Raw genomic sequence first — 20525 nt, forward strand, 5'->3', positions numbered from 1 at the left:
TATAAAATAAGAGTTTTTGCATTTAGAGGCAACTAATATCACAGTGTAGAGAACATTGGGTCTGGAGTTAGAAAAGATGAGTTCAAATCTATGTTCAGACACTACTTGTGTGATCCTGAACAAGTTAATTAATGACTTATTGCCTCAGTTTTTAGATCTATAAAATGGGGATAATAATAGCATCTATTATTTAGCATCTAATGCCTCTCATAGTTGTTATGAGGATCAAATGAGTCAATATTTGTAATGCACTTTGCAAACCTTAAAGAACATGCATAGTACACACATTTTATATATGTGTGTGTATATATATATATATATATGTGCTAGCTATTATTGTTTATATTTCAATATATTATTGTTTATATTTATGTATCAAATTTATTTCTAATACTGGATCAAAGTTGTTGATCAATGCACTTTATTGATTATGAAAACAAAATTTTGTACCTTATTAATCAAAACTTCCTGTGGACGTTTCCATGAAGAAACTTTTAGTGATGGTGGCATTTCAATCTTCCCTTCAGGGTCATCAAATAAATGCTATTTATTACAGGTAAAAAAGATAAAGGTACACATTAGGAAATCAAAAGTCATTAACAAGAACGAAAAATAGAAATTTTCTTGAAAAACCAAATAAATCTGTAGAGACTTGCCAAGAGATGTTTCAAAAATTAAAAATAAACAATTAGCAAGCAAATTGAGTTCTTTAACTGTGTGCATACAATAATCCAACATTTATTATATTTTTAAAAATAATAGCTATTTTCAAAATATATGCAAAGATAGATTTCAACATTCAACCGTACAAAGCCCCCTCCCCCTCACTAGACAGAAAATAATCCAATATATGTTAAACATGTGCAATTTTCCCATACATATTTCCACATTTATCATGCTGCATAAGAAAAATCAGATCAAAAAAGAACCAAAAATGAGAAACAAAAAAAAGCAAGTAAAGAACACCAAAAAAAGTGAAAATACTATATTGTGATCCACCTTCAGTCCTGATAGACCTCTTTCTGAATGCAAGTGGCTCTCTCTCTCTATCACAAGCCTATTAGAATGGGCCTGAATCACTCATTATTATAAAGAGCCACATCCATTATAATTGATCATCGCATAATCTTCCAACATTTATTATCAACAATATATAAATAACAAAAAATAGAGTACAAATATTTAAATTACTGATTTTTATAAATTTTATATTTCCTGTCATTCTCCATTCTTTTCCATAAAAGGAAATCAGAGGATGTAGGTTCAAACCTCCCAATTACTTATTCTTTGTCTTTGTTCAGTCATTTTTCAGTTACATCCAAATCTTCATGACCCAATTTAGAGTTTCTTGGCAAAGATACTAAAGTGGTTTACCATTTTCTTCTCCAGTTCACCTTGAAGATGGAAAAACTGAGGCAAAAAGGATTAAGAGACTTGCCCAAGGTCATTTAGTTAGTGTCAAAAACTAAATTTGAACTCAGAAAGATGTCTTCTTGACTCCAAACCCAGAACTCTCTCATTAAATTTATATCTAAATGTAATTCACATTTTATATTTTTGCAAAATTTTTCACATAGATATATGATGATCAGAAAAAAAAATCCTAGTAGGAAATGTACATAATATGGGATATAATATTATATATATATATATATATATATATGTGTGTGTGTGTGTGTGTGTGTGTGTATTGTGTGTTTATATTTGTATAATATAATATGATACAATATAATATATATTAACCAAAATGTCTCCAGAATATTCTCTCATACATTAATATTGAGGATTTTATCAAAAATATGAAATAACTAACAGTTGGGAACTATTGAGTACTTCTTGTGTACAAAGTATTCCATATATTTCATCCTTGGAATTGTAATATTTCACAAAAAGAACATTGTTATTGACTACAATTTCAAAATACAATTACAATAAATAATATCATGTTTACTGTGTCAGGCATTATGCTAAGACTATTATTTCACTTGATTCTCACAATAACCCTAAGGGATAGGTTTTACTTTATCCTCATATTACAGATGAGGACTGAGGCAGTGAGAGTAAGTGACTTCCTTGGGGCCACATTGCTAGTTTGAGTCAGAGACCAGATCTGAACTCAGATCTTCCTGATCCTGGGCCTCATGCTCTCTTTCCTATGCTACCTACTAGCCAGTACTTGTGACTGAAAATTTTATGAGGGTCTAAAACAGAATTTCTTAACCTGAGGGGATTCTGTGACCTTAATTTAAAAAAAAAATTTTTTTTGATAATTGTTTCTTAATTCCTTTGTTATCCTATATCTGTAATTTTATGCATTTAAAATTTTATGAGAAGTGGTCCATAGGTTTTACCAAATGGCCAAAGAAGTTCATGAAACAAAAAAAATTAAGAACTATTCCTCTAAGAGTTTTACTATAAAGTAAATTGCTGCGTGATAATATATTATTTGAATGGTGAATTCAATCTAATACCCTGAACAGGAAAGTCACAGATATTTTTGAAAGCAAGAAAATAGTTAAAGGAACTATGATTTTATGAATATGGGACAGTCATTTAACAAACATTTATTAGGCATTTAGTACATACTAAGCACTGTACTAAGCACTGAGAATAGCAGGCAGGCTAAAATATAGTGTTAATGTCAAGGAAAAATAACTTCTCCAAAAGTTTGGTAATTTTGAAATGATTCCATGGGAATATTTCAAAGTCTTCTTCTTACTTCTGTAGGAGTAAATGAAACTTCTTGCATAATTTTCAAGAGCAGCTAAATTCAAAATATTAATCACTCTGAAAGTGATTTGGTGATACGCTGCTCCAAATTATCATAAATCACTAGGTACATAAATATGCAATAAACAAATTTTTTTAATGAACATGAAAATGAAAATCCAGAAAGTTCATATTCTACTTACTAAAGTGGGACTTTTTCCAGATTTGTCTTTTTCCTTTCCTCCTTTTCCTACATCCCACTTTTCTGCATTTATATCTGCTTCATTCCATTCTGGCCAAATTGGGAATTTTCCTTTTCTTATTTCAGTTAAACCAGACTGTGTGCTACTCCCAAAAGATGACTGACTAAAAAAAGAAAGATAAGTTAAATAAAAACATTTCAAATTCACAGAAAATAAAGGGATTATATTATTTAATATCTCTATGCTTAAATACATACATGAGAAAAATAACTATGGCTCAAATAAGTCTCAGGGATGTAGAAACTCAAGAAAATTCTTAGGAAAGCAACAAAGTCTAGAGATGTGCAGATGTAGCTAAATGTGCATTAATTGACTGTTAACTACCTATTTTTTTCTCTTTTGAGGTTCAAATACTACTGAAGAACTTTTTACATTTTAAGAAGAGTAAAAAAAAGCTATTCTAATTAAACAAAAGCAACTTTTCTTTGTTTTCTGTTGGAACCTCAAATTCCTAGCTATTTTTTTTTTATTTTCAAGGATGTGTTTGAAATTAATTTGGACATTAACAGTAATGAAAAGCTTCTATGACATAATATTTTTAAGTCATGATATGACCTTGTTGATCATTTGGTCTCTATAAATAAAGTTTTCCATTTCCAAAGATGACACTATAAAAAGGAATTTTGATGTCTACCAAAAATTGTTATTAGAAAGTATATTTTCAGCCATTCTATTTCCAGAATATTGTGTGAAAGGAGGAAAAAGACAAGAAGGGGGAAAAGTATTTATATAGCAAATATTTTACATTTCCTAAATATAAAACATTTTCTACATTACATCTTTACAAATACTATCTCATTTGAACTTCACAATATAGATGAGCAAAGTAGGTATTATTATTATTACTATCCTTATTTTATAGTTTAAGAAACTGAAGCAGACAGCTTAAATGACTATCAGATTCACTTAGTAAATGTCTGATGCCAAATCTAAACTCAAGATTTCCTTATTTAAGATCCAAATATCTCTTCACTGTATCACTTAGCTACCTTGAGCAAAAGGAGTAGGAGGAAAAATAAAGGCAACTTGAAGAGTTTTTAAACTAAAAAAATAAAAAATAAAAAAAACAGAAGAGAACAAATTCTGGAGAAGGGAAATTTGGAAGCACTAAAGGAGTTGTTAAGACTTGAGCTGAAAGGATATGAACAGACAATTTTCAGATGAAGAAATTGAAACTATTTGGAGTCATATGGAAAGATACTCCAAATCACTATTGATCAGAGAAATGCACATTAAGACAGCTCTGAGATACCACTACACGCCTCTCAGATTGGCTAAGACTACAGGAAAAGATAATGACAAATGTTGGAGAGGATGCAGGAAAACTGGGACACTGATATATTGTTGGTGGAGTTGTGAACAGATTCAACCATTTTGGAGAACAATTTAGAACTATGCTCAAAAAGTTATCAAACTGTGGATACCTTTTGATTCAGCAGTGTTACAACTGGGCTTATATGCCAAAGAAATCATAAAAACAGGAAAAGGATCCACATGTGCAAAAATATTTTTGGCAGCCCTTTTTGTAGTGGCTAGAAACTGAATGGATGCCCATCAATTGGAGAATGGCTGAATAAGTTATGGTATGTATATGAATGTTATAGAATATTATTGTTCTGTAAGAAATGACCAACAGAATGATTTCAGAGAGGGCTGGACTTACATGAACTGATGCTAAGTGAAATGAGCAGAACCAAGAGATCATTACACATAGCAATAAGACTATACGATGATTAATTCTATTGGACATGGCTCTCTTCAACAATGAGATAATTCAAACCAGTTCCAGTTGTTCAGTGATGAAGAGAGCCATTTACACCCAAAGAGAGGACCATGGGAACTGAGTGTGGACTACAACACAGAATTCTCACTCTTTCTGTTGTTTGCTTGCATTTTGTTTTCTTTCTCAGTTTTTCTTTTTCTTCCTTCTTGAACTGATTTTTCTTGTGCAGCAAAATAACTGTATAGATATGTATACATATATTGGAATTAACACATATTTTAACATATTTAACATTTATTGGACTACCTGCCATCTAGGGGAGAGGGTGAGGGAAAGGAGGGGATAATTTGGAATAGAAGGCTTTGCAAGGATCAATGTTGAAAAATTACCCATGCGTATGTTTTGTAAATAAAAAGCTTTAATAAAATTGTTTTAAAAGATGAGCTGAAAAATAACGGTTTGGTCATGTATATTTATTGTGTATCTAATTTATATTTTAATATATTTAACATCTACTGGTCATCCTGCTATCTTGGGGAGGGGGGAGGGGGAAGGAGGAGAAAAATCGGAACAAAAGGTTTGACAATTGTCAATGCTGTAAAGTTACCCATATATATAACCTGTAAATAAAAGGCTATTAAAAAAAAGAAAAAAAGATGAGCTGAATAGCTATAAAGTAAAAAACTAGAGCAGAAAAATCTGAAAAGGAGAAATAGGGGGAATCAAGGACCCAAGGATAAATAAGAAGAGGACAGGGACTAAAGAAGAAAAGTTGATTTAAAAAAGATAAGCAAGAAAAAGACAATATGGCCAAGGTAAGATGTTAATGAGTTGACAACTTCACTAAAGATACCCACAAGCATTTAGTCAGAGCTATTCATTAAAGCAAGTCTGGCAAGAGAGACTGGGAGTCTTTGTTCCATCAAGTATGTCAAATAAAAATACTTTTGCAGTGGCCCACAGATAGTATACGATGTTTGTATTTCTGTCAGCCAGTTCAGCCTGGACCTGTGAAGATCTAAGTTCAAATCTAGCCTCATTTACTAGTTGTGTGACCCTGGGCAAGTCCTCATGTGAAAAATGGGGTTAAATAAGAGTACCTACCTGCTAGTTCTGTTGTGAGAATAAAATGAGAAAAATAATTATAACACAGAACAGTAACTAGCACAAAGTACTATATTATTGTGTCTTGGACAAAGGACTGCTACAAATGATCAAAATGTAGGTTGTTGTCTCTCTTAGAAGGTAAAAGAACATATGGAATGCCTTTCTACTTTCTAAGTTAAAATTAAGTGTGTCTAATTTTTAAAAATATATACAAAGCTTTCTATATGAAAACAAAATGAGAAAAAATATATTTGAAAAAGTATTAGGAAATCCATATCCCTTTTAAGAAATAGAATTTTAGAAGAAAATCCCAAAGAAAAGAGGAAGAAGGTGGCTCATTGAAAACTTGAAGTTAGGCAAAGTGGAGCCACATCATCTACAGAAGAAGCTGCACCTTACCCTCCAAAGGATAACATTATAGAGTCATAGGAACTATCATCCATGAAGGGTCAAAAGGAAAAAATATAAGTAATTATGGTTGGTTCAAGCTAACACATGACAGAGAACTTTCCACTGACTTCACCTGAATAACTATTATCCACTTCTGATAATTCATACAAGCAAAATCTAAGAAGAATTTAGTAAGGATCTTTACAGATAAATTATGTAAATTTTAGGTGCAAAAGTGGTATTTTTACTATTGTTGCTAATAAAAAGTAAAGAAAAAAAAGATTGTCCTTTCATGGACCTATGATAGAGAAAATAGTCTCTGAGAATGGGATTTGGATTTTTGCAACACAGTTTAATTAATGGAATGGCAGGACCCTGGCCAGGAATGCAGTTTCCACAGATAAATAAGGCTGATACGAATATATATGCCTGGGATCTTACAAGTCTCTTTTTTTTTTCAAGTTTTCAGCCGAAAAGGAAGAAAGAGGTTTTAAAAAAAACAACCTCCCAAAATACAGCCACTAAACAAGGTATAAGAGAAAATAGTTACAAGGTAGTAAGACAAATTCTGGGAGAAATGCTCAGAAATCTTTAGGACTCTAAAGTCTTAAAAAGGAATCAGCAACAAAAATTGCAACCTCAAATATCTATACACAAATGTACAAAAGAAGGATGAGAGAATACTCAGTGCCTAGCATGATTCCTGGAAAATAGTAATGCTTAGCAAATACTGTTGAATGAATGAGAAATGAATAACTATAATAATAATCTCCCAATGGATAAAAAATTTAAACGAATTGTAGAACTATTTTACAATGATGGGCTGGCTGAAAAGGGAAGAAAGATTTTTAATGATTCAAGTTTATAGGAAATCACAAAAGAAAAGACAGATGATTTTGATCACAAAAAAAGTGAAAGATCTTGCATGAACAAAATCAATCCAGCTAAAAATAGAGAAATTTTAAAGTATGAAAGTCTTTGAATCACATATTACTGAAACAAGTCTAAACCCAATATGTGAGTGTGCATATACACATACATGACTAAGAACCATTCCCAGATATACATTCACAGAACAGTTTTTAAAAAGAATTGAAAACTATCAAGTCACATCAAAAAACTTCTCCAAGTCACTAACAATAAAAATAAATACAAATTAAACAATTTTAACGTTTTACCTCACCTCTAGAAAAATGGCAAAGATGGTAATATTAGCAGTATAATGAAAAATTATACATATAATATTGCAGAGTTGTGAATTAGTCCAACCATTCTGAAATGAGATTGAGAATTATACAATAAAAATCATTAAACTTGTAATACACCTTAGTCTAAAGATCCCATTACTGGGTACATCCTCCAAAAAAAGTCAAGGAAAAAAAAAGCATATCCCCTAATACAGGAATATAACCAAATATGATTTTGTGGTAGGTTTAAAGTAGCAAAAGCAAAATGGCTATTCACTGACTGGAAAACAGTTGAGCAATTCATAGTAGACAAATATAATGGATTATTATGCAGTAAGAAATAATAAATCTGAGTTATTCAGAAAAATTTTGGAAAGATTTTTGAACTTATGCATACTAGAACAAATTAAGAAAAACAACAGGTACAATCATAGCAATAATATTTGTGAAAGAAACATTAAAAGGAAGACAAACTCAGGAGCCAAGATGGTAGAATACTGACAACATTCTCCTAAATGTTAAACTCTTCCAATATTTTCCTAAAAACCACTTTAAAGAAATACTTCAAATTGAATTCTGCAGCAGTAGAGACAATGAAAGTTTGGGTTGAACCATTTTTTCCAATCTCACACAATTTAGGAGGTCTAGAATACTAGGGTAAAGAGAGTAAATCCTATAGCATCACCATCAGTGAATCTTGAAGGTGGCAGTGACAACCGCAGAAGCAGCTTCAGAAACTCTCATTCCAGAGAAGGTAAGGAAATTAAATAATTGGTCTGAAAGAGATCACAGGGGATCCTAGGTAAAGCACTATTTAGCAACTCCATTGCCCTGACATATTTTCAGATTGCAGCTCCAAAGTAGAAAGAACTAATGCAGTTGCAAAAGGAGTAAGGGTCTTTCCTGAGTAAAGAGCAAAGCACAGACCAAAAGAAATCAAGTCTCCAGCAGTTACCACACCTTTCTTGCATCACACCATTTTAGAAGCTTCAAAACTTAAGATACCTAGAATTACCTGTGGAAACAGCAGCAAGGAAACAAGTTTTTCCTTACAGATATCACTGAGACTTGATGGAAATCATTGGAATATAGCTCTGGAAAAATATCCTTTATTAAAAAGGAAATAGATGGGAGTTAAGATGGTGGAGTGGTAGGAAGTAATAGAATAATTTTCTTTTTTTTTAATAGAATAATTTTCCATCTATAAACTCCTTACTACAAACCTACATGTACCAAATAAAATCATGTTAGGGAAATTCAGAAAAAGTCATAGAATCATCTGTCCAATCCAACCCCCTAGACTTACTTGCAAGTCCCCCAGGATTTGCACTGTGGGCACTGGAAAAGGGACAAAGATAAAGAGTACACTAATTCTCAAAGGCTATATACTGAGGTAAGAGGATGTACCAGACCCAAAGTGGCCACCCAAAACCCACAAAGGGATATTAGGACAGGGACAAGTATTAACTGGACCTTTGTTTCCTACTTCCCAGTTCCAGGTTATAGATATAGAATAGAATGAAAAGTGATCCTGTCCATCTATGGTGATAGTATTCTACAAAGGGAGGTCCTGAGTGGCTTACTGGAAAGGCATGAACTTTAGAACCAGCAGGCTTGAGATGGGTACTCCTACCATATGAGCTTCAGTTGGGAGCCAGGGAAGAATGAGGGCACTCCCCCTGGAGAGAGGGTTGCAAGGGATATCAAATTCCTATATGGCAGAAAAGAAACTAAAGATGACCAATACCATGTTGCCCTCAGAGTCAATTAAAATAGTAGCAGAATCCATGGGCATTGATGGCTTAGATGCCTTAACAAGATCTGCCAACTATTAAAAGATAAAGCTCTATGCACTGTACCACCTAGCTGCCATAGACATCCTATTTCAAGAAATCTTAAAACTGCCCAGATATTTCAAAACCAGAGATTAAAATAAAAATAAAAAGGATGCACCAATCACTTCATGAAAGTCTAAAATAAAAACTCTAAGAAATTAAATAGTCCAAATACAGAACTTCTAAGTCAAAGAAAAAATCCTGCAAGTAGCCAAAAAAAGAAATGCCAGATACCACAGAATAATAGTCTGGATCACCCACAATTTATCAACTACCACCATATAGGAACAGAGAACTTGGAATATGACATTCAAGGGGCAAAACACATGCATTTATAATCAAGAATAAATTATCCAATCAAACTAAGTGTGATGCTACAGTGGAAAAAATAGACCTTTCATGAAATAAAGGTCTTACAAGCATTGCTGATAAGCTGTGGAGAAACTGTGAAATTAAAACACAAGAGTAAAGAGCATTGTACAAAAATAAAAAATGACTGAACAATTATAAAAGATTAAATGAATAAAACCGTGTTATTCAAATATGTCCATTTGAATATGGGGAAATGATACACAAGCCTCCTCTGAATTCTACCAATATTAGGATTCACAGAACAATCCACTTAGACAGGCTTAGAAGTAGGTCCTGTTATGCCTTGAACTTATGAATGAGAAGAAAAAGGAAGAGGAAAGCACTGGTAGGGGTGGGGATTAGGAGAAATTATCTCATTTAATGAGAATATACAAAAAGACATTTGTAAAAGAGGATGGTGTGGAAGGGGAACAGTTGATCAACTTGAACTTCACTCTCATCTGAACTAGTCAAAAGAAGGAAGAATACATACCCAAAGAGTTGGGCACAGAAAATATTTCATTTAACAGAAAAATAGGACAGAAAGGAACAAAATAGAGATTGAGAAATTAGGAGAAAGGTAGAGTAAGAGAGGGATCATCCTAACCAAAACAAAATCTAAGTATCTATACAAAAAATATTTATAGCATTTTTTTGAGATGGCAAAGAATGAAATTCTAAAGGCGTTCCCATAAATTGGGAAATGGATAAATAAGTAATGGTACATCAATGTGATGGAATACTATTGCACTCAACTCTTACCAGTATAATAACCAACTGGAATTCCAGAAGATTAATGAAGAAACATGCTAATACTTCTTGATAATGGAAGGATTCAATATGCCAAATGAAACTTTTTTTTTGGTATACGGCCAATGTAAAAATTTGTTTTAACTATGCATTCTTGTAATAGATTTTGTTTTTCTTATGTTCTAAGCGTGGATGGTAAGAAGAGAAGATATCTCTTGTTTGCCTAAAAGAAATGAAAAAAATTAAAAGAAAATCTAAGTAAAATGATAGAACGAAAGTATTGGGTAGCATTATATATTAAGAAGTTATTCTCATGTAAAGAAATAGAAAAAAACGAAAGAGTGATGAAGAGAATTTGGGTAAAGATAAGTATTAGTAGTAGCATAAGTAATGCTGTCAACTGGAATATACTATAGGCCACTTGGACAGAAAGAAAAAAATAATAAATTTATATTTTCAGAATGAAATGAAGAAGGCAGGGCTAGACAGCAAATTTGCGTAACAAAGAACAGAGGAAAGGGGGTAAAGACTCCAAGACTATTGTAAATCAACAGCATGGACACCAAAAATCTTCATTTGACTAACTTACATTAAGAAAGGCATACGTCCAATTTTAGGGAAATAAGTCCTGTTATACTCTGCCCTGGTCAAACCAAATCTGGAATATTATGTTTTGGATAGCAAATTTTAGATTCTTGGTACTAGATTTGTTCTGATGGCCCCAAAGGGCTGAACTAACAGCAATGGACAAATACAACAAAGAGAAAAAATAGGTTTGATTCAATGACAATTTTTTTTATAATTAGATCTCCCCTCTCAGTGGAGTGGGGCAGTGAGGTGGTCATTGGCTAGAGTAACAAACCAGGAGTCAGGAAGATCTAAGTTTAAATCTAGCCTTAAACACTTACTAGCTGTGTGACCCTGAGCAAGCCAGTTAACTCCAATTTGTCTCATTTGCTTGTGTATAAAACGGGGGGGGGGGCGCAATAGTATATCTTTTCCAAGAAAACCATGAACTTTGTCTATTGGCTCATGTAGAGTCAGATATAACTAGACAACAAATCAGAATAAGCAATTGCATTGGGAAAAAGCAATTGCATTGGGAAAAAGTATGCATGGCCACTGATTGGGAAAGCTATAGGATTTGAATGCAGGTAGATTATATTAGATAGCTGAGTCCCCTTTTAAATGTGAAATTCAGTGATTCTGTGGGAATAATAATTCTTTCACATTATTTATATAAAAATTAATCCTATCCAAAATTACTGTGAATGAACATTTTTTGACAATAACATCACTCCATATTGAATTTTTTGGTGGAAAATTATAAGCAGCAGTGAAATTATATCATGTTGTGTGTCATACTGGGGCTCCAATGCTTCAGTTTAGGAAACTCTTGTTGTAGGCCTTCATGATCCTCTCAAAATTTACCTATCTGTAACTGTTCTCCCAGATTCCTAGACAAATTGCTTAAACTCTTCATGGCTCAGATTCTTTGCGTGTAAAATGAAGGATTTGGACTTTTGGCCTCTAAGATCCTTTTAAGCTCAAAGTCTAGGATCCTATGACCACTGGGTGACTCAACTTAAGCTTATAAACTTAACTGGAATAAAGTGTTATTGCTTTATAATTCATGCATAATATACTCCCTCATCAACATTTGTATTTTTGATTCACATAATTCAAATATGTCATTTGCATGGAGATTTCAAACATTGTTCCAAGAAACCACAGAGGAATATATCTGGATGCATATATTGTTTTCATAAAATCATTCTGTGGATAATGCCAACATAAAAAGAGACAAGCCCAAACCAATATGACTAATTGTTGTTCAGCTGTTTCAATCACAGCCAACTTTTCATGACCCTATTTGGAGTTACTTTAGCAAAGATACATTTTCTTCTCCAGTTCATTTTATAGATGACAAAATTAAGGAAAACAGTGTTAAATGACTTGCCCAACATCACACCTCTATTAAGTATCTGAGGTCAAATTTGAACTCAGGAAAATGCCTTCCTTAGTCCAGGTCTGGCACTTTATCCACTGATACATTGTGTAGCTAATCCCCAATAGAATTAATATTTTCTCATTTTGTCCCCTTTATATTTTTAAAATTACAACACAATAATCTAAATACAAGCAAGCTTTCTGAACAACCTCTTTTGTTTTAAGAAAAACAATACTTGGATTTAGACGGGGATATGTTTTAATCTGAGCTCTAACTCAAACTATTTGTGTGACCTTGGACAAAATACTTTAGCTCTTTAATCCTTAGTTTCCTAATCTGACAAATAAAAATGTTAAATAAATTAATCTCCAAGGTCCCTTCCATTTTAACATTCTACAGTTTTATTTTCAAAATGGAGGATAAGACATGCACTGCGAATAACCTGTAATAATACTTTTAAAATTATTTTATTTTTAATTTAAGGAATAAAATAAGCATGTCCATTGCACAGTATAATTTAAAATAAAGATGACCATATATAAAAGTGCAAATCTAGTATGTATAACTTGTTATTCCTTTTAAATATATAATAAATTATCATGTAATTTTTTTCTCCTTTTTTTAAAGTAATAATACTTTTTGAATAAAGTCACTGTTGAGATCTTCAGTACATTTTCTGTGCATAGCTTAATTGCACAATTTTTCTTGTAGCATTAAGGTCCAAAGTTTCTTATGGATGTTCTGCTTTCTACAAAAATGTCAGTATACAAAAATTCAGTAATTTGTTACTACTAGCTAAAAACAAAACAAAAGCAAAACACCCTTAGATAGCTTCTACATTAGGAAAAGTCAATTGAATCTTAGCTTGCATAATAACAAAATTCCTCTTGGAAAAATTGTTTTGTTAAGTACTCTCACCACTAAATTATTTGAAGTATATAAATCAATTCAAAAATGAAAAAAGTCCCAACTTTTCATAAACTATGGATCATTTCTTAAAGTTGGTGTCAAGTGGACCCATTATAAGAATGAAAGTCTCTAAATTTGAATTACTGGTCTCTATCAAGTGCAGCATTACTAACTTGGTTTTCCTACTTATCTTTTTTTTATTCCAAATACACAAATGTAATCAAACTCAGGCCAGAATTTTTGTCCTTTGAAATAATTTTCTTCAAAACAAAGTTAAAACTATAGTGTATCTATGGGTCTTATTATTCTTATTATTATTAAAGAGTCTTATTATTGTAACACTGATAATTAATCCAGATTTCATTGTGGCATGAACACAAAATTAACTCTTCAACTTTTTATTTTGAAAGATAACACATTTCTTTTCTATTCATGTCATTTTATTGTCATTTGTGTCTTTAAGAGAGCAATTCCATACCCCATCTCAATAGTCTGAAAATTTCAATAACTGTAGAGCTATCTAGAACAATATATTTGTATAATAGTATTCATTCATTCATGTATTCAAAAACATGTAGTAAGCATTTCCTATATGTATTACAAAGACACAGTATAGTATAGTGAATAGAGCTGGCCTCAAATTCAGAAAAACCTGAATTCAAGTCCTGCCTCTGATATATATTGCCTATGTCACCTGCTCACATCACTGAATTTTTCAGTGTCTTAGACAATTCTAATTGCCAACTTTTTTTTTTATGAATCTCTTTCAACAACAACAAAAATGTGTTGTGAATACCTAAAATAATTTAATATACTACTATTAATATTCTAATTATTTAATGTTTAAGGCTCCATTAAAGAATTTTTAGCAAAAACTTAGTAAGAATCTTAAGTTGCAAAGAAGATGCCACCCTGTATTGGTAATTTCCTTCATCTAAGAATTCCCCATATCAATGAAATAGCAAGGCTATCTTATTCCTATATTCTACATGGGTCACTGTGTCAGGTACTAACTGAAATCAAAACTCATTTAGTGGTGAAAGTAATTCCCAAGTCCATTAGCTGTGGAAGACCTAGATTCTCATGGAAGAATGTTAATTTCTCAATTATTTTTAACTGTGTCACATGGACTGGGTATATTACAAGTGCAGACGATGCGGAAAAGTAGCAAGTGGTATACTGTTTTAATGGCAGAGGTCACTTTATTTTCCCTTTCTTAGCACAAGTAATGTCATTTTAGAATAAACCTCTATTTACATAAAAAAGAGCAATCACATCTTAGGCCTGTATTTTATCTTTCTTTATCCCAGTTTTTCTGCAAGGATAACCAAAAGACAAAAAGGACCAGTACAAACTGTCTCACAATTTTGAGGCCAAGGACAGGTTATTAGGTGACAAAGTCTTTTGTCTTTACAATGCTGAAACAAACCATTCCTAAACCCAGTGACTACAAATTATGAATGATTACAACTTTCTGTAAACTGTGTTTCTGTATATGAGAAATACCTATTTGTTTCTGTATATAAGTACCTGAAAATAGCTTATATTCACAAGTCTACTCATTTCCTATTTATGATTGTAACAGTATATAAGATAAAATAAAGTCAATAAAACGGGCAACCTAAGTGAAATCGATGCATTTTTATAAAAATATAAATTGTCCAGATTAGTAGAAGAGGAAATGAAATACATAAATAATTTCATCTCAGAAAAGAAATTGAACCATCAATTAATTCTAAGAAAAAATTTCCAGGACCAGATGAATTCACAAGCAACTTCTCTGAAACTTTCAAGAACATTAATCCCAATATATCTATCTAAACAAAGGAATCCTACCAAAGTCCAAATTGGCCAAATTGAAAAATAGGTACAAAAATTCACTGAAGAAATGAACTTAAGAAGTAGAATTGACCAAGTAAAAGAAGCACAAAGTTTAATATAGAAAATCATTATTTAAAAATTAGAATGGGGCTAGTGGAAGCTAATGACTCCATGAGACATCAAGAGACAATAAAACAAAATCAAAAGAATGGAAAAAACATTAGAAATATAAAATGTCTCATTGAAAAATCCATTGCACTAGAAAATAGATCCAGGGGCGACAATTAAAGAATTATTGGACGACCTGAAAACCATAAATATTTCAAAGAAATTATAAAGGAAAACTAAGCTAGAACTCTAGAACTAAACAAGATCAAAAGGCTAGGTAGAGTCTTTTAATTATAGTTTGTGTAAGAATTAGAATTATCTTCAGTTTTCCTCTTTATGTCACTAGTATTTTTTTGCATCCTTATTTTCCTTAAGATATAAGCTAAACTCTCATTTGCCTCTTATTCTGTCATCTTCTCAGAATTTTCCACAGCTTCTTCCTCCAACTCTATTCTTTTTTAGAACAATGCAACTTCATCATAAGCATATTTGACATTCTGGTGTTAGAATCTATGTCTGATAGTTTCACTATCCTCAGTGATAAAAAATTTGCATAAAAAACTTTTGTAGATCTTTTTCATCTTTCATTTCTTTCATGTCCTATTTTCACCTTTATTCTTAAGATCTTAGGAAGATTTGCTTAGATGTCTTATGAGGCTTTCTTTAATAAATTGGTGTTATCCTCTATTGCTACTATTTATGAATTATCAATCTTCCATTGTTCTTTTCCATAAGATTTTATGGACAAATTTATACATGAAATTAGCATTATTCTTGGTTACCATGTTCCATTTGACAAAGAAGTCAAACTATTTCCTGCCTAATGCATTTTTCAGGCTCTTTTGGTGTCTTCATTATGGCAAATGACTTGAATTAATTAAAATTTTGTATGAAGCAATCTTAAGTGCCAATGTCCTTCCTTATGTATTGATTCCATTTTTTTTAAAGATCAAGAACTTACTTAAATAGGTCTGAATTGGCCTTAATTATATGCGTTTTTTCAATTCTACTTCCTAAATTTGTATAAATTCTGATCTTTCTTCTGGCAGGTCACATTGTGCATAAATAAATGACTCAAGGATAAAACACATATCAATAATAAGTTCTATTTTAACTATTAAAACAATTTCATTTTGAGAATTTATCTTATAACGTCACAGTGCATTTTGATTTTTCTTGAAGGAAATATTCATTACAAAGATATGGGGCATTTATGTAATCAAGAAATCTTTAGGTACTCTCATTCTTTACTTATGGTCCAAAATTTCCAATTAAATTTTTCACCATCTTCTCCTTTTATTGTGTGTTGAAGTCACTAAATTTCAAAGTATATACTGATTAAATTTGCAGGTTCTTATGTTTTCATAGAATTCCTTTACCACTGTACCCTTTGCAATGGATAGATATTGGTTTATAAGCTGCAATTTTCCAATAATGTCTGCAATTGCAAATACTTATCATGAGCACTGCAATAAAGGATGATCATATATCCCATTAAATGATACTTTATTTATTGCTTTGTGATAATTGATAAAAATGACTCTACCAACTCCTTTATTTCTCCAAACTGTGAGTTTTCCTTTAATTTAGCTATCATTTCCCTTTTTTTCTTCTGGATGTATATCTAAAGAATGTCAAGTTTAGTATAATTTAATTTATCTTGTAGTATTTCCCACATTGGTCATTGGACAAGGATTTCACATTTGGAATATCAACAACTAAGTAAAAATCTATATGTATTCTGAAATTGTATAATTCTTAATTTTTATGTATTTTGCATATATTTAGTGTGTTTGTACATAGATACATGCATGTTGTCTCCCTCCTTATCCTCCCCCAAGCACAACAAATGTTAAGTTTATGGATATCAGAGACAATTTTATTTCTGTCCCCAATGCCTAGCACAGTACCTAGCACTTCATAAGTGCTTAACAGATCTTGATTTTTAACTGATTTATTCAACAGAATTCTCTGTTCCCCATCCTTTCAATATGTCATCTTCTACAAAGACACTTTGTTTTTCTTCATTTCATGAGGTGTATGACCAAAGAATTCATCAACAAGAGATCAACCATTTGGTGATAAGCCTCTAAATATTTAGCTATGTTGGACCTTGGAAAGAAAATACTATTGCTGGGACTATGCCTAAAACCACTGTGACATCTGTTATAGCTTGCAATCTACTGGGATATCCTTTAAGAATTCAAGGTCAACTCTGTACCAGGATGAAATATCAGATTCTGGAATTTATAAAACCATAATTCAAAAAATGGAGTAATTAATACAAGGAATAAAAGGAAAAGTTTCTAATCTAAATGAGGACTAATTAACATTCTAAATAAATTAAGAACAAATCATAGAAATAATTAATAAAAATATTAAAGAGATTTAGAACAATGAGATAGCATATCCAAATTGCTGGGATAAAGCTAAAGTGGTCCTCAAAGGATAAAATATATCATTGGAAAATATATCACATAAAATATGTCATCTGGGCAAAACAGGAAAAGAAAATTAATACAAATAGGCATGCAGTTCCTAAAATCAGAACATAAATAAGTTAACAAAATTAAGTACAAATAAAATAGTGAAAATTTTAAAATATGATAAAACTGAAAACAAGATAATTTCTTAAAAAGACTAACAAATAGAGAATATTCTGAGAAGATAGCAAAAAAAGGCAGTAAAATCTCTCTCAAATCCCCCCAAAATAATTTAAAATAATGCCTCAAAGTGAACCTCAGAATGACAGAAATAATTAAACATCAAGATAAAACAGTTGTCTACCTAAAGGCAATTTGGAAAATTAAAAAACACACTTGCCACAGTAATGATTGAAATACAGATAACTGGGGGAAGAGGGGGAGAGGAAATACTAATGAATCAACAAAAAAAACAAGCCTTGAGGCCAGCTGTATCAAAAGCAGCCTCAGCCTCAGAAATTTTTGACTCATTAATGTATGGATGTCCAATGGCTGATTCGGGAAAGATTGCAAGGCCCTCAGGCACTGGATTAAGGACCTGGTGACTGAACTGATTGGTTCAAAGCTGTGGCTGCAGACAAGGAAAAGAGAACACATGCTATTGAGTGAGATCACTGAGTGGTGGTGATCTGCTGGCAATGGCCATTTTCAAGAGAGCAGAGTTATTAATTTTGGTTGGAGCAGATGAGTGAGCTGAAGTTTACAGCAAAAAAGGACCCAGGGATTAAGTGCATCCTCAGTGACTGCATTTCTGGGGGGCGTGATCTTGACTCAAGGACAGAGAGGAGTACCTCAGCTCAGAAAATAAGAACAACAACAAAAAAAAACCTTCTACAGCTTGAGACATTATTCCCTATACCTCAGAACGAGAGCATATCTCTAACAAAAAATTAAGTCAAGAAATAAGCTGCTTAACAAAAATTTAGTAAGCAAAAGAGAAAGAAACCAACCTTAGATAGCTTCTATGTTGATAAAGGAAATTTGTGTTCAAACTCAGAAGATAAAAGTCAGAACAACTTCTACTTCAAAGAAAAATGTAAAATGATCACAAGCCCCAACAGAGTTCTTGATAGAGTTTAAAAAGAATTTTAAAAATCAAAAAAGAAAAGCTGAGAAAAAATTAGAAAAAAAAATAAGTAATGCAAAAAAAAAAAAAAAAACAAGAAAATTATGGGGAAAAAAAAAACAAAGAAAGAACATCAACTAACTGGAAAAAAAGAAATCCAAAAACTTTTGGAAGAAAACAAGTCCTGAAAAGTTAGAATTAGGCAAGGGGAAGATAGTGACTCTATAAGACACCAAGTAATAAAAAAAAAAAAAAAAAAAATCAAAAGAATGAAAAAAAATAGAAAAAGAATGTGAAACATCTCATTAGAAAAACAACCTACCTGGGGAACTGATGAGGGAAAATACAAAAATTATTGGACTACCTGAAAGATGTAATCCAAAAGACTACATCCAAATTAAATCCAAAAAGTCTAGACACTATACTTCAAGAGATTATTAAAGAAAACTGCACTAAAGTTTTAGAACTAGAGAGTAAAAGAAAAATTGAAAAAGATCTATCAAATATTGATGAGAGTAAAATTCTGTTTGAAGTGAGACAGCCCTGTAAAGTTATGTAAAATCACCAAGAAAAAGTTATACAAACCCAAATGGTCTTGCATCCTCTGGAGAGAGGATTCTCTTAGACCCATGCATAAAATGAGTCTTCAAAAAATGTCTCCTTTAATATACAAACTCAAATACTCTTGCATAAGTGCTTGGAGGAAGTCTGACTGGATGTTAATTCTTAGACTCATGTATAAAATGGTTCTTCAGAAAATGTCTCTTTGAGGATCACTTCTCTTTGGAGAATGATTTGCCCACCAAGAAAATCTGTCTAAGCTTTTTACCATAGCCTTTGAGTTTAGCGAAATTCCTGCGTCCTCGCACGTTGGAGAACAAGGAAACCTCACCCATTCCTACCCAAACCTCTTCTTAGGTACCCTTGCTCTCATCAATGTCAACTGAAAGAGATCCCAAGACAAAAACTCACAAGAAACGTTTTAGCTAAGTTTCAAAACTCCCAGGTCAAAGAGAAAATACTACAAGCAACTAGAAAGAAACAATTTAAATACTATGGAACTACAATCAGAAAAACATAAGATTTAACAGCTTTTACATTATAACACTGAAGGGCATAGAACATGACATTCCAAAGGGCAAAGAGGCTGGGTCTGCAACCAAGAATAACCCACTCTGAAAAACTGAATATAATCCTGTATGGGAGAGAGGGAAGAGAGAAGAGAAAGGATATTTAATTAAATAAAATACTTTGAGGTATTTATGAAGAAAGATCCAGAAGTGAATGGACAAGTTAACCTACAAGAATCAAGAAAAACATGAAAAATCAACTATAACAGATTTGATAAGATCAAACAATTAATTCTTATATGGGAGATGCTATCATTACTACCATAGTTTTAAAGGGCATAAATAGATTGAAGGCGTGGAATTGAGTTGGGTATGATTGGATAATCCAAAATAAATAAATAAATAAAGTTAGTTAAGGAGAGATAAAAGGAAGTGTGAATAGAAGGATTTTACATTGGAGGGTAGGAGGAGATCAAGGACTGGTGGTGCTAGAATTTTATTCTCATATAAACTGGGTTTAAAAAGGAAATAACATGTAGATCTTTGATGAGGTCCTGGGTTACTAGGTGGAATTGGTAGAGAACCTGAAATACTGATAAAAATTACTCCTTGAGGCAAGCAGGGAGAAGCATTGATGGGGATCAGTTAAGCCTTATATTCCCACCCTCTTTGGAGGTTGTGGGTAGCCCTGCCTTGTTGTATCCAGTCAGAAAGCCAAGTTATGTCATACCCCTTAAGTTAAATTTCCTCCATAAATCTGTCCATGACCCACTTTATCTTTGCTGCTGGCCTTTTAAATTAA

At 32.1% G+C, this 20525-nt stretch overlaps 1 protein-coding gene across 5 annotated transcripts in view; it reads right to left on the bottom strand.

Annotated features, from left to right (window-relative positions):
• ADGB (androglobin) overlaps positions 1 to 20525 on the bottom strand; it is a 240026-nt gene that overhangs the window by 203376 nt on the left and 16125 nt on the right. For all 5 annotated transcript variants that reach the window (XM_031937655.1, XM_031937653.1, XM_031937654.1 and 2 more), the window contains exons 2-3: positions 2913 to 3075; positions 451 to 543 (exon numbers count right to left, since the gene is read on the bottom strand). In XM_031937655.1, coding sequence (XP_031793515.1) covers positions 451 to 543; positions 2913 to 3075 — 256 coding nt within the window. The remainder of the gene's footprint in view (positions 1 to 450; positions 544 to 2912; positions 3076 to 20525) is intronic.

The sequence above is a fragment of the Sarcophilus harrisii genome, chromosome 4 (genome assembly GCF_902635505.1).
Source record: "Sarcophilus harrisii chromosome 4, mSarHar1.11, whole genome shotgun sequence".
In the NCBI taxonomy this organism is placed as follows: Eukaryota; Metazoa; Chordata; class Mammalia; order Dasyuromorphia; family Dasyuridae; genus Sarcophilus; species Sarcophilus harrisii.